This window comes from Rhipicephalus microplus, chromosome 5 (genome assembly GCF_043290135.1).
Source record: "Rhipicephalus microplus isolate Deutch F79 chromosome 5, USDA_Rmic, whole genome shotgun sequence".
Lineage (NCBI taxonomy): Eukaryota > Metazoa > Arthropoda > Arachnida > Ixodida > Ixodidae > Rhipicephalus > Rhipicephalus microplus.
Window position 1 is genome coordinate 150,836,583 of NC_134704.1, and position 18,249 is coordinate 150,854,831.

An 18,249-nucleotide genomic window follows, 5' to 3' on the forward strand; every position below is an offset into this window, starting at 1 on the left:
CCAGATAGAACCAGCAACGAATAACTGTTTCAACTGGGCTTACATAACACTTTAGAGGAGCTGATAGAAGCGCAACAGATTGCCCAGTTGGAGAGACTAGCCAGCACGTGCACGGGACGGTGTATCCTTGACAAGTTGGGGATAAATTACCATAGGCAACAAGGAAGTAAAGTGCCGGTTCCAAAGGTGATCAGGGAAAAGATCCAGGTCCCCGATCTGCCCAAAAACATGCACCCCGAACTTAATCAGGGCAAAAGAGAAAGCCGCGCTAGAACTCTACTTAAGGCCTACGGCAGAGACAAGGAGGCGTTGTTCGTAGACGCAGCGGAGTACCCTAGTCACAAATCCTACGTTGCAGCAGTAATAAACACCGACCGCAAATGCGTAAACGCTCGCTCCATACGCTCGGATAATTCAGAAATCGCGGAAGAGGCGGCTATTGCACAAGCCATAATTTCCCCAAAGTGTAGGTATGTCATTAGCGACTCGCAGTTGGCAATCCATAACTATGCACGAGGAAGAATATCTCGCGAGGAAACTAACATACTCCTCCGCAAGGTAAACCTCATATCATCCGAGGAGTTCGAAGAAATGTATATTATATGGTTCCCAGCCCACACCCCGTGTGCATCCCCTATTACCAACCTCAACGAGGAAGCTCACCACGTAGCACGAGGTCTCACTTACCGCACTCGCGATGGAGCTTCACATGAGGTACCAGGAGGAGATGAGTGGTGGGAGAGGGACAGAATGTTTAGGTTCTGCGACATTATCCAATTCTACCAAATATCGAGGCGCAGATTTCCACCACCTAGCTCCACATTAGACAGATCTCAGGAGGTTGACTGGAGGCGACTTCAAACTAGAACATTTCCCAACTCGAAGCACCTAAATCGCATCTACCCCGAACTCTACCCAGACGACTCGTATAAGCTATGTAGCATGAGACGCGCCACCCTAGAGCGTATGTTAAGGGAATGCACACAGATACAGGATGCCAATGCAGTCTCCCCAGAACAGCGTGGGGCACGGTGGAGAGCCGCGCTGATCAGCTCAGATCGGACAGATCAAATATGGGCCATCCAGTGAGCACGGGAGACGGCTGAGAGACAGGGTCTCTCCACCGCCCCTGGCGCGGCTTAAGCCCACGCCTCAATCCGCTGGTTAAATAAAGTTTGCTCACTCACTCACTCACTTGAAGGTTGGACGATGACTCTGCAGCTAGGACAACTTTTATTTTGTAAGTGGCACTATATTGACACCACCTGTTTGGCACCATTGAGCTACGCCACACACGGACCATCGAAGCACGACTCCAAATGACAAATGGCTTGCCTCAACAATCGCTGCAAAGATCAAGATGGCGTCCTCCCGTGTTTACTTATTAAGCTAGGTGTGGACTCTGCTACTAACAGCTGCAATAACGTCTAGGTGAGGCTTGCGGTGCACCACTTTTTTCAATGTAAAAGGGCGTGTTTTTTAAAATTCTCAAATTTAAGCCAACCCCAGAGTTTGATGCATATAAATCTAAAAAAAAACTGTCAGTCTAGTTTCGAATAAATGGGGTAACTTTATAGCGATTTTTTGGGTATAACAAACTTATTTTCGTTTAAGATGCAACTTTGTTATAATGAGGTTTGAGTGTGTAATTGGATGGCACAAGCATGAAAACCAAGGAAAGTATAGGAAATGTTATTTGTAGTGATTAGAATGTATATGTGGAAAAAGAAAAGTGAACGAAAAGATAACTTGCTGCTGGCAGAACTCTAAAGTTGTGTCTAGCAAAAAAAAAAAAAAAACTAACCTTTTAAAATTCCAATTTTTTCATTCATAAATGCGAGTAGCTCTTTCCGGCTGTCTGGATGCCTTACAATAGTACATGAGGGATTATTGACCAGCTAATTAAAGTGTCGCATGTTTAATGACGCCAGGAGGCAGAAGAAAAAAGCGTTCTATACTTGCCAACATGGCTGCTGATGGAGCCGGCTAACACACCCAGATCTAAATGCACAAATACAAATGTAATTGAATGCGAGCTTTTGGGCCCAGGACTGCCAGTTAAGGAATAATCGATCAAAGAGTGCAAATGCATGCATGCACTCTAACACACACACAGACACACAAATATACATGTCTGAAGCAGCAGTCTCTTGCCTTGTTTAACTTGTGGCTTGTTAGACCCTCATACTGATAGATTTTGTGAAACTTCTTTTTTAATTTTTGCACTTGTCAGTGTGTGTGTGGGCCTTGCAGAAGTTATGCGTGTAAACTTATTTGATGCATGCTGAGTAGCCACTTCTCTTGACAGCAGTAGCACTGCGTCAGGAAGTGTCAAGAAGCCAGGATTCATAGCTTGCAGATTGATGCTTGCTGTAACACGGACCCGGTGGGAGTTCGGCTTGAGTGAAAACATATTCAGTGTACAATTTTATATATGAATATTTTAAAGCCTGCTCTTGCAAATTGACCCCCACCTACCTCAATTGTTCATTCATTTAATAAATAAAATCAATCAATCAGAGTTTCGGTAGTTCAGTTATGGAGCACCGTGATCTCTGTCCTCCTGCAGGCTAACTTGGGAAAGATGGACACCTCGACGGAGCAGTGGAGGATGGCCACGGGGAACCTTGCGTTGCTTCAGGTAGGTCACTTGCATCATATGCATCTCACATGAAAAATGCTGAGCCTGAAATTGAGTGGAGAAATTAAGTTCTTGCGATCTGGAAGCACAACTTGTGGTGCTCTTTCTGTCGATCCATTGAATTAACCTCCGCTGTTTGAATGTGTGGCTTATATGCGGAGATTTCTTTTTGAATATTTCTACGAGCTGTAGAATGGGATGTCAGTTACACAGGAGAAACTACAGTATCTGTTATTAAGCATGAGCGAGTGCATCTATTCAATCGGTATACGGTTGCAGACATGGATTGGCTGCATACAGAGCAAAAGTAATCGAATTTCCGACACGGAAGTCTAGTCAGGGTTTCACATTAAGAGAAGCGGCATGTTTAAGCTGCTGATCTATTCACTATGTTTGTAAGCGTTCTGGCGGTTCTGTAGCAAACATCTTCCCCGCATTTGGACCTTGTCCTGCATGTGATCTGCCAGGGGTGTGGAATTTGTTGCCTTTTGGTGCAGTCAAAGTGCTTCACTGAATAATAAAGAAGGCATTGCAGTCCCTGTCATGTAGTACAGCAGTGCGTAAGACAGTCGCAAACCAGCAGCAATTGCATGTAAAAAGTTTAAGTGAAGCTAATAGCTAGTTCATCACAGTCTATCAGAGGCTGCTGTAGAAAGTCGCACTGATATATACATTGCAGTGAGATACAAAGCTGAACAAGTTTGGGTGAATCGATGCATTGTAGTGTATTCTGTCTGATATGACTAGAGATGGGAACTTCAGGCACGAAAAAAGAATGTTTTAGGCACTTATAATAGGCCCTAAAAACTGCCATTTAGGCATAAATAGGCATTAAAAACTATCTTTTGGGCATATATAAGCATAATTCAAAATTACTTCAGTTGCATGCTCAGGACAAATATTCAACTTCTAACAAACACAGCAAGCAAATTCTGTGCTTTGGGAAAGCTAAAATTAATTTGTTGCATGAAAAGAATTAACACGAAGCATAATCATTTGAACAGATATAGATGAAAACTGAGGTAATTTGACATTGCGGGAAATGGTGTGAAAACAGTGACAAACCAGCATCATTTTGAGGTTCTCAAGCTTGAATTGTGCTTGCTTTCAGTCAGTATTTGCTTTTATGCGAAAAAGAATGCTCAATGTCCTCTGAAGTTAGTGAAGCGTACTTGTGGCCTAGCACTTTCAATGCTTTAATTGCATCCAGAATACTTGAGTCAGCACTACTCGAAACTTTAGACAGTTACTTTAGCACATACAACCTGGGATTATTTCCAAGGCAAATTCAAGCTTTGAGGCAACCCTGTCAGCGACGGGTCTATTGGGGACGAGGCAAAATTTTCGTGCACATCTAAAAAAAAAGGATACCCTTAAGCTTTCCTTTTAAGCGTTGAACACGATAGCGATCCTGCCACTAATGCATACTTTCACCACTTAGTGCATATCTTTATTGCATGATGTTACTCGACAAGCTTAAATTGTGAATTACTATACAGTATAATCGACAAAGTTGAAAGTGGCTTGTTTCAGTGAAGCTTTCACATATGGCTGCATTCTGTGTAATTGGTGCATGCGAGTTCACAGATGTGGATATAAAAATAACAAAATGAATCTGTGTGCCTGGGGAATGACTACAAAATACATGTTATTCGTGCAGATTCAGGGGTTATTTAAATAAATTGGCAGTTGTGTAACTAATTTTGCAAGCTTTACGCCTATGCGTGCTTCAGATTGGACATAAAACTTAAAATATTGTTGACCTTTCCAATTTCTTCTCCCCAGCTTTTCACATGGACCGTTTCTCGATCGACGAAGTAGCGCTGTGATCCACTGGTTCATTGCCAGAGAAGGTCATTTTATGGCTTCTCTTTATTCCGCATTGCTCGGCAGACTTCCAACAGCTACCGTTAAGAAAAACATAAATTCCAACTAAACTTGCGTGCAAGCTGTAGGCGGCAGCGCTAGCCTAGCTTAGTTTTGGCTTATTAGAGTACGTTCTCGCTATACTGTACTCTCGCCTCCCAAACACAACTGCTGAGCTGCACTGCTATAAAACTTAGCGAGGTGGATCTTCAAGGGGAAGGGGGTACACTAGCGTTAGTCTTTCCTCGCTTTGCTACAGTACACTCTAGCCACGCTCATGCGACTGCCATGCTGCACTACTCTCGAACTAAGCGACAAAAATTTTTTAGGGGGATCCACTAGCGCTATTAGCCTCGAGAACAAACAATGATCGAACACTGAGAATGAACACTGGCAAGCGGGCCAAATGACTTCACGGCAATGACTCGCTTGCTCCACAACCGAGTATCACTTTTTTATGAGCCCGCCACGTGCCCGGTCTTACGCGATGCGGTGGTTAACTGCTCATTATTGCAATGCAAAGCTACAAAGGTGGAAGGCGGCTGTTTACACTGCTATCGAAAGTGAATTGTGCTGCAGAAAGCTGTGATTATCTAAAGAGCAAACTCTTGCCTAAACGGGAGATTCACTGTGAAAATGGTGGTGCATTACAAAAAGGCATTCGTTGTTGTCAATGCTTACCCCAAGAAACTACTAGTGCTAAATGTATTTACACTGATAATTCTAGCTTGATCACATTGGCATGCACTACGAGATTAGAACATGTGTCCCGAAAGACTACAAATAATAAAATTAGTGTGTTTTCAAATTCACTTATACATCGCAGTTTTTATGCACATTATTTGGGTGATTTGACAACGTTGCGCGTTTTGCTGAAAAAGACGTATGATGATCCGCCATAAATTTTTTTAGTATATCCAGGATGTATAAAGTCACACACAAAATATTCCGGGTAATGTTACGTTAGTGTAAATTCCCCAAATATTTCTTCTAAACAGCTAGCCACCAGAAATTATGGGGCCGTATATTCCGATTTGCATGAACTGCTGGCCCGATCAAACACTGCGTCACAAGTGGTATTGTTTAATTCACGTTGGAGCACTATTGATAACAATAATTTGCAAAACGATTGAAACTCGAAAGAGCATTGTGAATGATTTTGATGGTGCTCTCAGCGATGTGGCCTACGTAATAACTAACATTATTCGCCTCATTGAGACAATGTCTGGTCTCGCAGGTCCTATCTACATACAAGTTAATGAAGCTCGGGTGTTGGTGTAAGAGCGCCGTTGCTAGGATGCTGCATGAAGTTTTTGCAATTAACCTCAACTCGTTTTTTAGTGAAATGAAGTCCTGAAATTACTGTAAGAAAAACGTCAAACTACATTACGAGTGAGCGAGTAGATAAGAAAAACAAATACAACTGCTGTGGTGGTATTCTCAGCCAAGCGCTTTGAAGATGCTTTGCGAGCCTCAATACTGCAGGGGTTTTTCCAACTGTGCGTAGAACTTGGTACACAGGCAAAAAAAAATAAAAAATCTGCAGCCAGATAGTCGCTTGTGTCCGACGCAAATAAAGCTTTTGAAAGCTTTATTCGTGTATCCGACTCAAATATGTCCGACACATGTGTCTGATGCATGTTTACAACACAAATAAAGCTTCTTTGCAGAGGTTCTGTATCTCTGAAAAGAACCGCTCTGAAACAGAGCAACGTATTATTGTAAATATAGTGTCATATGTGTAAAAACCACGACTCGAACACGGGACACGCTGTTCAATAGCTTTGTACTCAAGCGCAAACATGTTCTTGTGCTTCACTCACAATGGCATGCTGCTGCCGCAGCCGAGAATCGAACCCATTTTCCTGTTTAGCAGTGCGACATCACAAACCCGATGAAAGTGTACGGTGAAGCGCGGTAACCGTTACTGATTATACTGCACAAAAGTTTTATTCGTTTTACTAGGAGTGTTGTCAGTGCTGTTCTCGTCATTCATCTGAAGCTTGAGTCAAGTCGAAAGCGATCACAAACAGCGGAACAACGTACGATGCGAGCGCATGTTATATTAGGCGCGCCATGGCAGGCGTTGAAGCACCCTTGCCATGGCGTTATCCAGGCATCCCGCCGGGTGGCGCCACCTCAGTTTCTCAGGGCTAATAGATGCTAGCCTCGCTGTGCCACTCTGGGGTACAATCCCTGTACACGTAAAAGCCATTTATAGTGCGAAGTTATCGGAGCGTTGGCAAACCTCAGATGCGTTGAAGCGATCGGACGAATCTAGTTATGCATTCGCTGTGGCAGTGCTTTGACTTACGATCTGTTTTCAACGACATGACACAGCGTATGCGTGCGTCGACCCTATGTTGAACCATAGTCGCACCTTACCAGGAGCTAAAAAACATGAACAAAAAAAAAAAAAACTAGCACGCTATGCACGTGTTGTTAATAAGGCTACACTTGATGCTTCTTGCTTTCCTTCCTAATAACAGCTCATACAAGCAAAATGTTTTCTCAACGAGCGCAAAAATGCATTTTTAGGCATTGAAAAGCTGATATTGGTGCAAACCTCAAATTAAGCACTTATAGGCACATTAAATGTGTGATTAAAATGTTTCCTATTCTTTAGTTCGTATTTGTATGTTAAATAGGCTCGAAATGGACTCCAGGAAATAATTGGCACTTTGCCTAAAGTTACATTGGCATTTTGCCTAAAGTTAGATATGACACACGTTCTACTTGTCAATAAAGGTGGCCTCTGTAAATTTAAGTGCTCCATGTAATACGTAGCTGCTAGTAAAAGGTAAAAACAGTTCAAATAAAGAGTAAAACAGTGAATAGATGCACTGGACGAGCACTGTCCTGTGTGTCCGTTCCCTCTTTTACATCTAATTTGCATTTTTTTTACCTTTCTCTAATGTGGGACCAACTAGCCCAACGAAGCACACTTTTGGAATGCTATGTAGCTGCCGTTTAAGCCTGTGCTGATGACAAGAGACTCTCTGATTGAATAGTCCTGCGTCGTTCTGCTGCTTAACCTTTTCCCACATTGTTCGTTTATTCAAGCACAATGCAGAAAACAGACGATGAATGTAAGTATTTGGCCTCTTGTGCTGCATTTGAGACATGTAACCATAGTTCTTACGAGAACATTTTTTCAGGGCGAGTTAGTTGGTGGGTAAGTTTGCTGAACGTGTTATTTGTCACTCAAAGCTTGGAACATGACGACGAGAAAGGAAGAAAGACATATGAGTGCCAGTTACCGACTCTTTATTGACGGCAAAGGCTGCAAGCCAAGAAAACTTCCGAATATAGGCAGATGCGTAAAGAAGGGACGTCATCTTGCTCGTGTCCATCTTTTGTCGCATTATTCGGATAACGTTTATACCATGACGAACCAACAAGCAAGCCCATTTTGCCACCCTTGTCTTCTGGAATGCATGAATGGCGGCCAGCATATTGTTTCAGCGACATTTACTGGGCAGTTCTTGCTTTTGAACTGTCAATCACCTATCAAGCTGTGCACCAAGCAAGAGCTACATGCAAGATGCACTTTCATAATCAGTGCACTGGCAATTACACTTTTGGCAGTTGTGTTCTGCGGAAGAGCCAGCCCAACAGGTTTCATGGCATTGAAAATGAGTGTGGTGCATACATCAGTCAGTGGTGATTGTGTCTAAATTGGTAAATGCTTGCGTAGTGCTGAATGGGTCAAAATTTTAAATGGAAAACCGTGTACTTTTCCTTTCATTGTAGTAGTGTTTTGAGAAAGAGTGAAAGGGGAGAGGTATGAATGCCTACGTCACAAGCAGGTCTTGAAACACCCTTGGCCGGCTTAGAATTGGGGAGTGTTCAGCTGGTGACATGTTCAAACCGACCGTGGACTGTCGATAAGCAGGACGAATGGTTGCATGCATGCACGCACACACACATACATGCACACACACACAGGCGTTCCAACTATCAAACAGCTGGATTTTTAAAAAATAAGAACTGCTTTACGTGAAGCAAACCTACTGAAAATTGTTCCCCGTAAACTGGAGTTGCTATCCCTGATCTCTTTGTTAGTTTGGTTTATTATTAAATATATTTATAACCTGACAGGTACTCGTATAATTATCCAAATGGCTATGTGGCATATGTAGGCATGCTGAAATGACATCTGTGTTATTCTCAACAATGTATTGTGTGGGCTAAGATCAAAATGTAGATAAAAACGTATACAATTTTATTGCCATTCTTGTTTAGTTCTTTTGCCGTTATGATGTTTGTACGTAACCATCAATAAAAACAAATTCTGTTCTTGTCAGCTTAATTGTGTGCTCATTTTTCTGGCTGATTAAGAAAGGCTACGAAAAAACAAAAGATAACATTTTGATTACGCTCCCACCCTCAAAAGAAAACAGCACCCTCACATACGCCTACTGTAAGCGATCGCTTTGGCTATTTCCCGATGCAAGAGCAGCATTCTGCTCTTTGGCAAAGGTACAGGTAGGGTGCCAACAATATACATCACAATTTTATGGGGATTCATTCAGCTGGATTGTATGGCATCATCATTATTTATATCTTGCAGCAGACAGTACTCATTGATTACATGGCTGAAGCTCTGTTCTAATTACACCCAACTCTAACACCAAAGATGTGTTTCCTTGTCCCGGTAGTGACAGATGGGCGATCTGCATTTTTATCTTTCTGCATTTTCAGCACCTCATGGTGAGCCTGTTTGAGGGTGCTGCATCTTGATTTGTGCTGCAGTCTAGTCGCTTGTCACTTTGCAGACTTTCAAAGCTTTTGCAAATATAATAATCTCCGATTTATTTTGCTTTATTAGTAAAAGAAATTTGTGGTGGCTATGCCAATGTACTTGAAGAGTAATTTCTAGGTTTGCTTCATATTACACTATTCCTCTTTTTTTTTAACTTGAACAGCTTGATGGTTGGGACAATCTGTACATATATGTAGGTGAGGTGGTCACATCCACAGACATGCTTCCTCTCCTCTCATCTGGGAAAGAATGCTTGGCAGATTTGTGGCTCATGGGCACTGGCCGAACCAAAGGTGGAGGCAGTTGACTCTGGCAGCGAAGCTTGCCTCCTGAAGCCATGGCAGCAGGACAGATCAACATGTTTTTGTCACAGTATTATATGACAGACCAATTTGAAAAGCTATTCCAGTAAAATGCTCCCCAGATGACCACATAGAGCTTTAAATCAAAGGTTACGATGGGTTCATTGAAGGATCCTTTAAGGGCCCCTTGTGGTTCGTGCCAGTGAGATTGCGCGGCGCCTGATTGCAGTGCCAGGCAACAGTGGTGGGCTTCCTTGCCTCACTGTTTGCCATGGTGATGGGCTGGATACCCGAGGGAGTGTTCAACTGGCGAGACGCGCTCCTGCTGTGTGCCAGCAGCCTGCTGACGGCCAGCGTAGCCAGCCTGGCTCTGGGCCTGGTCATGATCGGCGTCGTGATCGGCTCGCGCAAGTGCCACGTAAATCCGGACAATGTGGCCACACCCATCGCAGCCTCTCTCGGTGACCTCACCACCCTGGCACTGCTTGCCTTGGTTGCTAGCTTCCTCTACTCCTGCCTCGGTGAGTGTCTGCAATGGGAAATATCACGCTTTCAAGACTGGCAATTCAAGGGTTTTATAGAGGCCTATTACAGCAAACATGCAGTTGCAAATTAGAAGATTGGTATTTGGGTAGATTGGTATTTTCATAATCAGAGCCCAATCAACCAAAAGATCAAGCAAGATTTCGTACAGGCTATTCTACAATATACCATATTCATTCTCTCAATCAGGTAATAAGGAATTGCATGGAATAGAAACAGCCTCTATACATAGCCTTCATAGATTACAAGAAAGCGCTTGACTCAATCGAGATATCAGCAGTATTGCAGGCACTACGGAAGCACAGCATCAAAAAACACTACATAAACATACTGGAAGAAATTTATGGCAGATCCACAGCAACTGTAGTTCTCCAAAAGAAAGTGACAGAATCCCAATAAAGAAGGGTGTAAGGCATGGAGACACGATCTCTCTAAGGCTATTCACTGTGTGTTTGCAGAAAGTTTTCAGGACTCTACATTGAAAAGAGTTAGGAATAAGAGTTAATGGAGAGTATCTTAGTAACCTGCGATTCGCTGATGACATTGCCTTAATGAGTAACTCAGGGGACGAATTACAGCTCATGATTACTGAAATGGACACGGAAATCAGAAAAGTAAGTCTGAAAATAATATGCGCAAAACTAAAGTAATGTGCAACAGTCTTGATAGAAAACAGCACTTTGCAATAGGTAGAAAGACACTGGAAGCTGTACAGAAATATTTCTACTTAGGACAGGCAGTAACAGCGGAGCCGAACCATCAGAGTGAAATAACTAAAAGAATAAGGATGGGGTAAATCACATTCAGCAAGAATTCTCAAATCATGAATGGTAATCTGTCACTAACCCTTGTGGTGTCTCGAATTGGCAAGCGCCACACCACGCTCTTGGTGTGAACGGACACAATAGACACGGTTGGTCCAATCCAAACAACATACATTTATTTAACTAATTTTAGAACGACGATATCGTCTGCCGAATTATCCTGACAAAAATCATGATCAACACACTAAGACATCCTTACACAATATTACCATTCACTCCAGTACATAACAAACACAATAACACATTCAAAACACATCGCCAACGTTTGACTTACTACGAGAGCCCCCGTCGCGCAACCCGCGGTGCCATGCACCGGGGACCCACGCTAGAGACAACCGCTCGCGGCAACAGCTACGCGCAGAAGAGAACAGCTTATTTCTCGCTCGCTGCCTCAAAGGCTCGTCGCCGCAGGCGCTATATCATGATGATGATGATAGTGGTGATCACCGCTTGCGTACACAGCGCCACCTATCGCTCAATAGTCGTGACCCTGAAATATGGCTTCTGCGCGATACACCTGCTCCACGCGGCGCAAACAACTTTACAGGGGAGTGTCAGTACCTTCACATCCTCTCAACCTTAATTCAAACCATATTATGAAAAAAACAAAGAAATCAGCTACACAAGCTCTAACAAAAAAAAAATGACAACACATGTTCCTTCAAAATGACCATGCACCACGACACCGCCGCTGGTCGACACTGCTGCACTGTCCGGCTCGCCGCCTTCACCTCAGTACCGGTCTCGCAACAGCAACATTGCCGTCGGCGCAATGATCCGTCACTCGCACTGACACGTCTTCCGGTTGCGACCAGCACTCACGAGGGGGCCGGACTGCAGGCAGTTGCGCAGGTCCCAGGCATGTTCATCGCCCAACCTTGTGACCGACCGCATTTTTGGCCAGCGGCGCTGACAATGTGCAGAAGACAGCCAGCCGCGGGTTACATCACTCCCGCTGCATACATTACAAAACACTCGAAAGAACAGTGCAGTAGGCCAAAGTGAAGGGAGCTTCGAGCTCCTCGCCCACGTGGTACAATGGTCAGTACTGCTAGCTAATACATCGGCGGCGACCGAGACCCCTAGCTCAATTACAAGAAAGGTCACTTTCCTTAACTCGTGCATCGCAAGATAAAAAGTGAGGGAAGCAGAGTCCTACTTCTCGACGCCACGATTTACCTAGTTTTGCCACGTGCGACAGGCGGCTGCGCAGAGCTTTAGGCCTAATGAGTCGCTCGACAACAGATGGCATCCACCCAGCGCCCAGCCTAGGCGCAGAAGAAGCAGCCGCAAGGAGACGTCCAGTCTGTAAGGTGGCCCTATTGCTCGCCGCACACAGCAGCTTACTGAGCGATCAGCGTCCACCGCTCCGGACAGGGTCACGACGCCCTGGCATCGAGCCGCAATACCAGACAGCAACGACGCCTGACTCCCTGAGCCCAAAGAGATATAAGAAGTGAAGCTACTTACAGAAAATCGGACCACCCACTAGGCTTTCGTACTTACTCGCTTCGGGCCTGGCCTGCAATCCACGTGCTCTAAGCCTTGCTCACCCCAAGATGCAGACCACATGGCTCTCATCCCAACTGAGCAACGTTCTTGAAAACCACCAATAACATAGTAAAAAATAAAACACTTGCGAGCAGAAAAAAAATGAAAACTCGCGTGCCGACAAGTTCAAACTCGTCACAAATACTGATCTCCTCGCTCTCAACAAAGCACACCACCGACGCTAGCAAAGAAGTCCCCCCGCCCTAGGCCTACTCTACCCCGGCTTTAACAAAAGCTTGCACTGAACCGCAAAAACTGTCGTCTGATACTCCAAGAGCTCCACGTTGGGCAGCCAGTGTGGGGTCTCGAATTGGCAACGCCACCACCACGCTCTTGAAGTTAACGGACACAGCAGACACGGTCGGAACAAACCAAACAATACATATTTATTTAACTAATTAAGAATGACGATATCGTCCACCGAATTATTATAACATAAATTGTGATCAACACGCTAAGACATCCTTACACAATATTACCATACACTCAAGTACATGACAAACACAATAACACACCCAAGACGGCGTGGCCAACGCTTGACTTACCACGAGGGCCCCCGACGCGCAGCCCATGGTGCCACGCACTGGGGACCCACGATAGAGACAACCGTTCGCGGCAACCGCCATGCGCAGAAGAGAGTAGCTTATTTCTTGCTCGCCGCTACCAAGGCTTGTCGCCGTCGGTGCTATATAATGATGATTATGATTGTGGTGATCACGATGGATGGATGGAAAGATTAATATGGCTGTACCCTTTAAATCGGGCGGTGGCTAATGCCACCAAGCCGTAATACTTAGTGAACCAAAAACTAGATTTATTTGTTTTTTTCCCTTTAAATAGTGAGGTTGAGGACTCATACTTTGCATTGAAGGGTTTAATTTTCACTCGTGCTTTGACTTTAGCCACCAATCACATAACCTCCTTCTTGTTAATTCTACCCGCTTAAAGTGTATTTTGCCCTCCCTGTCTTTAAACCCCAGTGCTTTGAAAAACTCTGCGCCATCATCCTGAACTATAAAGTGAAGCCCTTTACAGAACATTATCAAGTGTTCGGCAGTTTCCTCTTCCTCTCCACACGCACTGCATACCGTGTCTACCCCTTCATATTTGGCCTGATATGTCTTGGTTCGCAATACTCCCGTCCTGGCCTCAAACAGTAGAGAACTACCCCGAGTATTATCATAGATCCTTTCCTTGGCAAGTTCCTGCTTGAAAGTTTGATAGATCTCTAGTGCGGACTTCTTAATCATGCCAATTCTCCACATATCGGTCTCAGCTTCCTTCACCTTCTTCTTAACCGATAATTCTTTTTGGTTTGGCCCCCTGCTGTTTTCTAAGTATTTACCAGCCAATTTTCTGGTTCGCTTTCTCCATTTTGTATCGACATTGTTCATGTACAAGTAGCAGAATACCTTCCTAGCCCAACGCTCCTCCCCCATTTCTCTCAATCGCTTCTCAAATTTTATCTTGCTCCTAGCTTCCCTGCCCTCAAATGATGTCCATCCCATGTCACATTGTACCCCCTGATTTCGTGTATTCCCGTGAGCTCCTAAGGCAAGCCTACCTATTCCATGTTGCTTAATTTCTAATCTTGCTTGAACTTCTGATCTCATGCACATGACCGCATTGCCGAACGTCAGACCAGGAACCATGACCCCTTTCCATATTCCTCTCACAACATTATACCTATTGTAGTTCCACAGTGCCCTGTTTTTCTTCACCGTTGCATTCCTGTTACCTTTAGTCGTCACGTATATTTTGTGTTCCCTTAGGTACTCGACCCCATTGCTTATCTATACGCAAAGATATTTGTATTTATCTGTTATCTCTAGCCTGACCTCCTGTATTCTAAGCTCACTACCTTCATTATCATTAAAAATCATGACTGCTGATTTTTCCTTACTGAATCTGAAATCTAACCTATCTCCCTCATTCCCGTAGATGTCCATCAATCTCTGCAAATCTCCCTTGTTGTCAGCCATTAGCACTGTATCATCTGCGTATGTCAATGCTGGTAGTGCCTGTTCAATGCGTTTTTCTTGTTTGACGAAAGAGAGGTTGAACACTAGTCCACTTCCCTCTAATTTGGCCTCTAGTCCTTGTAGGTACATCATGAATAACAAGGGTGATAGAGGACACCCCTGCCTAGGCCCCCGTTTTACCTCTGCAGGCTTGGATACCTGTTTTTCCCACTTTATAACTGCCTTGTTACCTTTATAGATATCCTTTAAAAGATTAATGACTCCATCTTTCCCACCTAGTGTGTCCAGTATTCCCCACAAGTCCTTTTGAACCATGCTATCGTACGCTCCCTTGATATCCAAAATGCAATCTACAAGGGCCTGTGTTCCTTTTCTGCTATTTCGATGCACTGCGTCAGTGAGAACAGATTGCCGTCCAACCTCCTGTGTTTCCAAAACCCATTCTGCAGTTCCCCAGAACACCCTCATCCTCTATCCATGCCTGCAGTCTTTCCTTTATAATCTGCATCGCCCGACCTGTAGACCACTGATGGCACTGTTATAGGATGGTAGTTGTTTATGTCACCTTTGTCCCCCTTTCCTTTATAGATCATGCTCATCCTGCTAAGTTTCCATTCATTGGGGACTTCACCATCGATTATTATTTTGCTCACTGCCTCTCTCAAAGCCTGTTTAGACTTCGGACCTAATGTCTTTATCAGCATAATCGGAATGCCATCTGGGCCTGTTGATGTACTACTAGGCATCCTCTTCTCAGCCCTTTCCCACTCTTGTGAAAATGAAGCCAGTGCGCCACTTGATTCATCCTTGTCTATTGTGGTGCATAAAGCATTTCTTTGTTGGAATTTTTCTGTCACCCTTGTTCTTATATATTCAATAGCTTCGTCCCCTTCTAGCCTAGCACCTTCAGCTGTAGTTATAAACCCCTGCTCTAGGCTCATCTCATTTCTTAGGAAGTTTAGATTGTTCCAAAATTTTGCAGCTGCCTTTCTATCTTTTTCATGTACTTCTGCCAGCCATAGCCACTGATCATTGATCAGAAAGGATGCGCCCCTTCTACAGCTTAGAAAGATTTCCCGTTTTCTTTCAACATTATCTGTCGGTTCACCCCGCTGCTTAGCATGTCTGTGTTCCCTAGAGGCTTCCTGACGTTTTGGTATTGCTCTCTTAATATCCTCATCCCGCCAACTCTTGGGTTTGTGTCTTCTTTATCAGGGTGACTTGTCACATGCCTTAGCAAGCTCTAGCTCAAACAGTCGTAATTAGATTCGTGTATGTCCACACTGTTTTATTGTCCTCAGTGATTACTTTCTCAATTTGTTTAGTAGCTTTCTCTATTTGCTTTTCTGAATGAAAATTTTCCTGTAGTTGCTTATCTAGTCTCCTTCCAACTTTCCCTGCTCTTCCAAAACTTAGCTTGATACGTTTGTGATCACTATGCAGACTTCTGGGGCCACCTTCATCTATGTGCGTTCCCCTGAGCTTATCATACATCCTATGTGACATCAGTGCGTAATCTATCGTCGACTGCAGCCTTCCTACCTCCCATGTTATTTGCCCTTCACACTTCTCGGTACTGTTGCAAATGATCAAATCATGCCTTTCACACATATCCATGATCATTGTGGCTGTTGGGTCGGCAGACCCATCTATATCTTCTATGTGCGCATTCATATCTTCTAGTATAATTATCTCGCACTCTCCTCCTAACTCCTCAATGTCATTTGATATACACTCTACCATTGCGTGGTTTCCCTCTCTGGCCTTTGCTCCCGTCCACAAGTACACCAAAACAAAGAGTGTCACTTGCCCTGTCACTTTCCCTTTTAGCCATAAATTTTCCTTGCACTCATGCTTGACCCTTTGCCAGTCTGTACTTTTATGAATGAATGCCCCAATACCACCCCCCTTTCTGCTGCCTTCTGTTCTATTACAATATTCCCACGCGTAGTCAGGATTGTTAAGAGGTTGTTCCATGTCTCTAAGATGTATTTCTACAAAGCCGTATACCATCGGCCTCTCCTCCCTTAGCTGTTCTTCTATCTCTTCCCACTTCAGCCTGTTCCTGCCACCCTGCTTGTTAATATACCCTATGTCTGAATTGGCTCGGCGCTCGTGGCTACGTCTATTTCTGCCCCGGACTCTAGCTATCTTAGATACTGGTGCCACTTTAGAATCGTATCTGTCCATACCACCTGTCTAAGAGTCTCCGTCTGTTTTTTTTTGTTTCTAGCTATCCTGCACCCCGAAGGGCCCGCGTGCCCCCCAACAAAGCTACTGTGCGTCCTGCAAGTCGCCAACCCACCTCGTGACCTAGCCGCCCATCGAAGTGAATTCTGTCTCGTTGAAAACCACCCCACCTATGCACCTCTCTGTTTATTTTCACCACCTCAAAGCCTTTCTCTCGACTTGTGCACCATCTCTCTCGGTTTGCGTTGACAACCACTCTTTGTAGGTTGTCGTCCCACACCGGTACCTTCGGTATGGTGCATATCACTACCTGTACCTGAGGAGAAGTGGCGCGTATGTCATCGACCCCTTTCGCCAGTGTGGTCACTAGTCCTGGCGTGTCTTCACTTAAGACATCGTTTAAACCGCCTGAAATTATCACGAGGTTCTGTCTATCAGCTGTAGTTTTGAGTTTTGCGCTCGCTTGCCTCATGACTGCTTCCAGCTTGCATCCTGGGAACGTTTCTTTTGCAACCCTGTTGTCACCTCTTACCCTCTCTTTGATTGCTTCTGCGCATCGATTTAAGTTTGAGTTCCCGGCGATTATCACATGCTGTGACTCTCCAGCTGGAGCGTCCTGCACCTGGGGGTTACTTTCACCTGTGACGCCGGCTGCTTTGTCCCCTCCCGGTCCCACTACTACTTTGCTGAAGCTGGGTCTTGCGACAATTGAACCGGCTGAACCTGTTTTTTCCAAACTTGCTTGCTCTTTCTTCTCCGCTGTTCCGGTTGCCGGTGCCCTACTGTTCTCTCGGTCGGCCACTCCTTTGTTCACCTTGACTAGTGTTTTCTCGGTGGACTTCAGCCTTTCTCCCATTGCCCTCGTTCTTTTCTTGATCTGCCGCCAACGCAGTCTCCAGTTCGGTGATTCTCAACAGCAGTTCACTCTGGGCAGCCATCGTTTTTTCCATTTTTTCCTCGACCTCATATTGCCTACACTTCGCGTCAGCCTCCTCTTCATTTGCTTCTGCACTTGGGTCTATTTTCAAACTCACCCTGCATCCTAAACACTTTACAGTCTTTTTAATCATGTTTTTATGACACCAATTGTCCTTAAAACTTGTCTAACTTGATAATTACAAAACACGATCCTTGTCCTACGAAAAAGATAGTCTAACCTCTACTACAAAAATTTGCGTGTTCAATGTACGTGCACCTCCCCCATGGGGTGGCAAAAGAAAAAAAAACGCACACACACACACACACACACAAACTAGTAAATACCTGGTGACTGACCCCCGGAAAAGCCGTACAGTATAATAAGTGCTACAAAGATTTTAACTGCTGCCTTATTAGTTATAAAGGCAAGGTCATAACGTGCAAAACCACTTATCTGCACGGTCGATCGGGAGCACTCAAAAAACACATCCATCCACCGTGCCAGTCCGAACCGCTAGTGTACACAACGCCACCTATTGCTCAATAGCCGTAACCCCGAAATATGGCTTTTGCGCGAGACATGTGAGCCACGCGTTGCAAACAACTTTACAGGGGAGTGTCAGTACCTCCACACCCTAAAGAAGAATGTACTATATAACAGCTGCAT

At 44.5% G+C, this 18,249-nt stretch overlaps 1 protein-coding gene across 9 annotated transcripts in view; it reads left to right on the forward strand.

Moving 5' to 3' along the window:
* Window positions 1–18,249, forward strand: part of LOC119174174 (solute carrier family 41 member 1) — a 149,555-nt gene that overhangs the window by 101,247 nt on the left and 30,059 nt on the right. For all 9 annotated transcript variants that reach the window (XR_012895448.1, XM_075896054.1, XM_075896050.1 and 6 more), the window contains 2 exons: window positions 2,570–2,641; window positions 9,804–10,095. Coding sequence is in view for 8 of the 9 variants with exons in the window: in XM_075896054.1 (XP_075752169.1) it covers window positions 2,570–2,641; window positions 9,804–10,095 (364 nt within the window). In the remaining variant the exon portion in view is untranslated. The remainder of the gene's footprint in view (window positions 1–2,569; window positions 2,642–9,803; window positions 10,096–18,249) is intronic.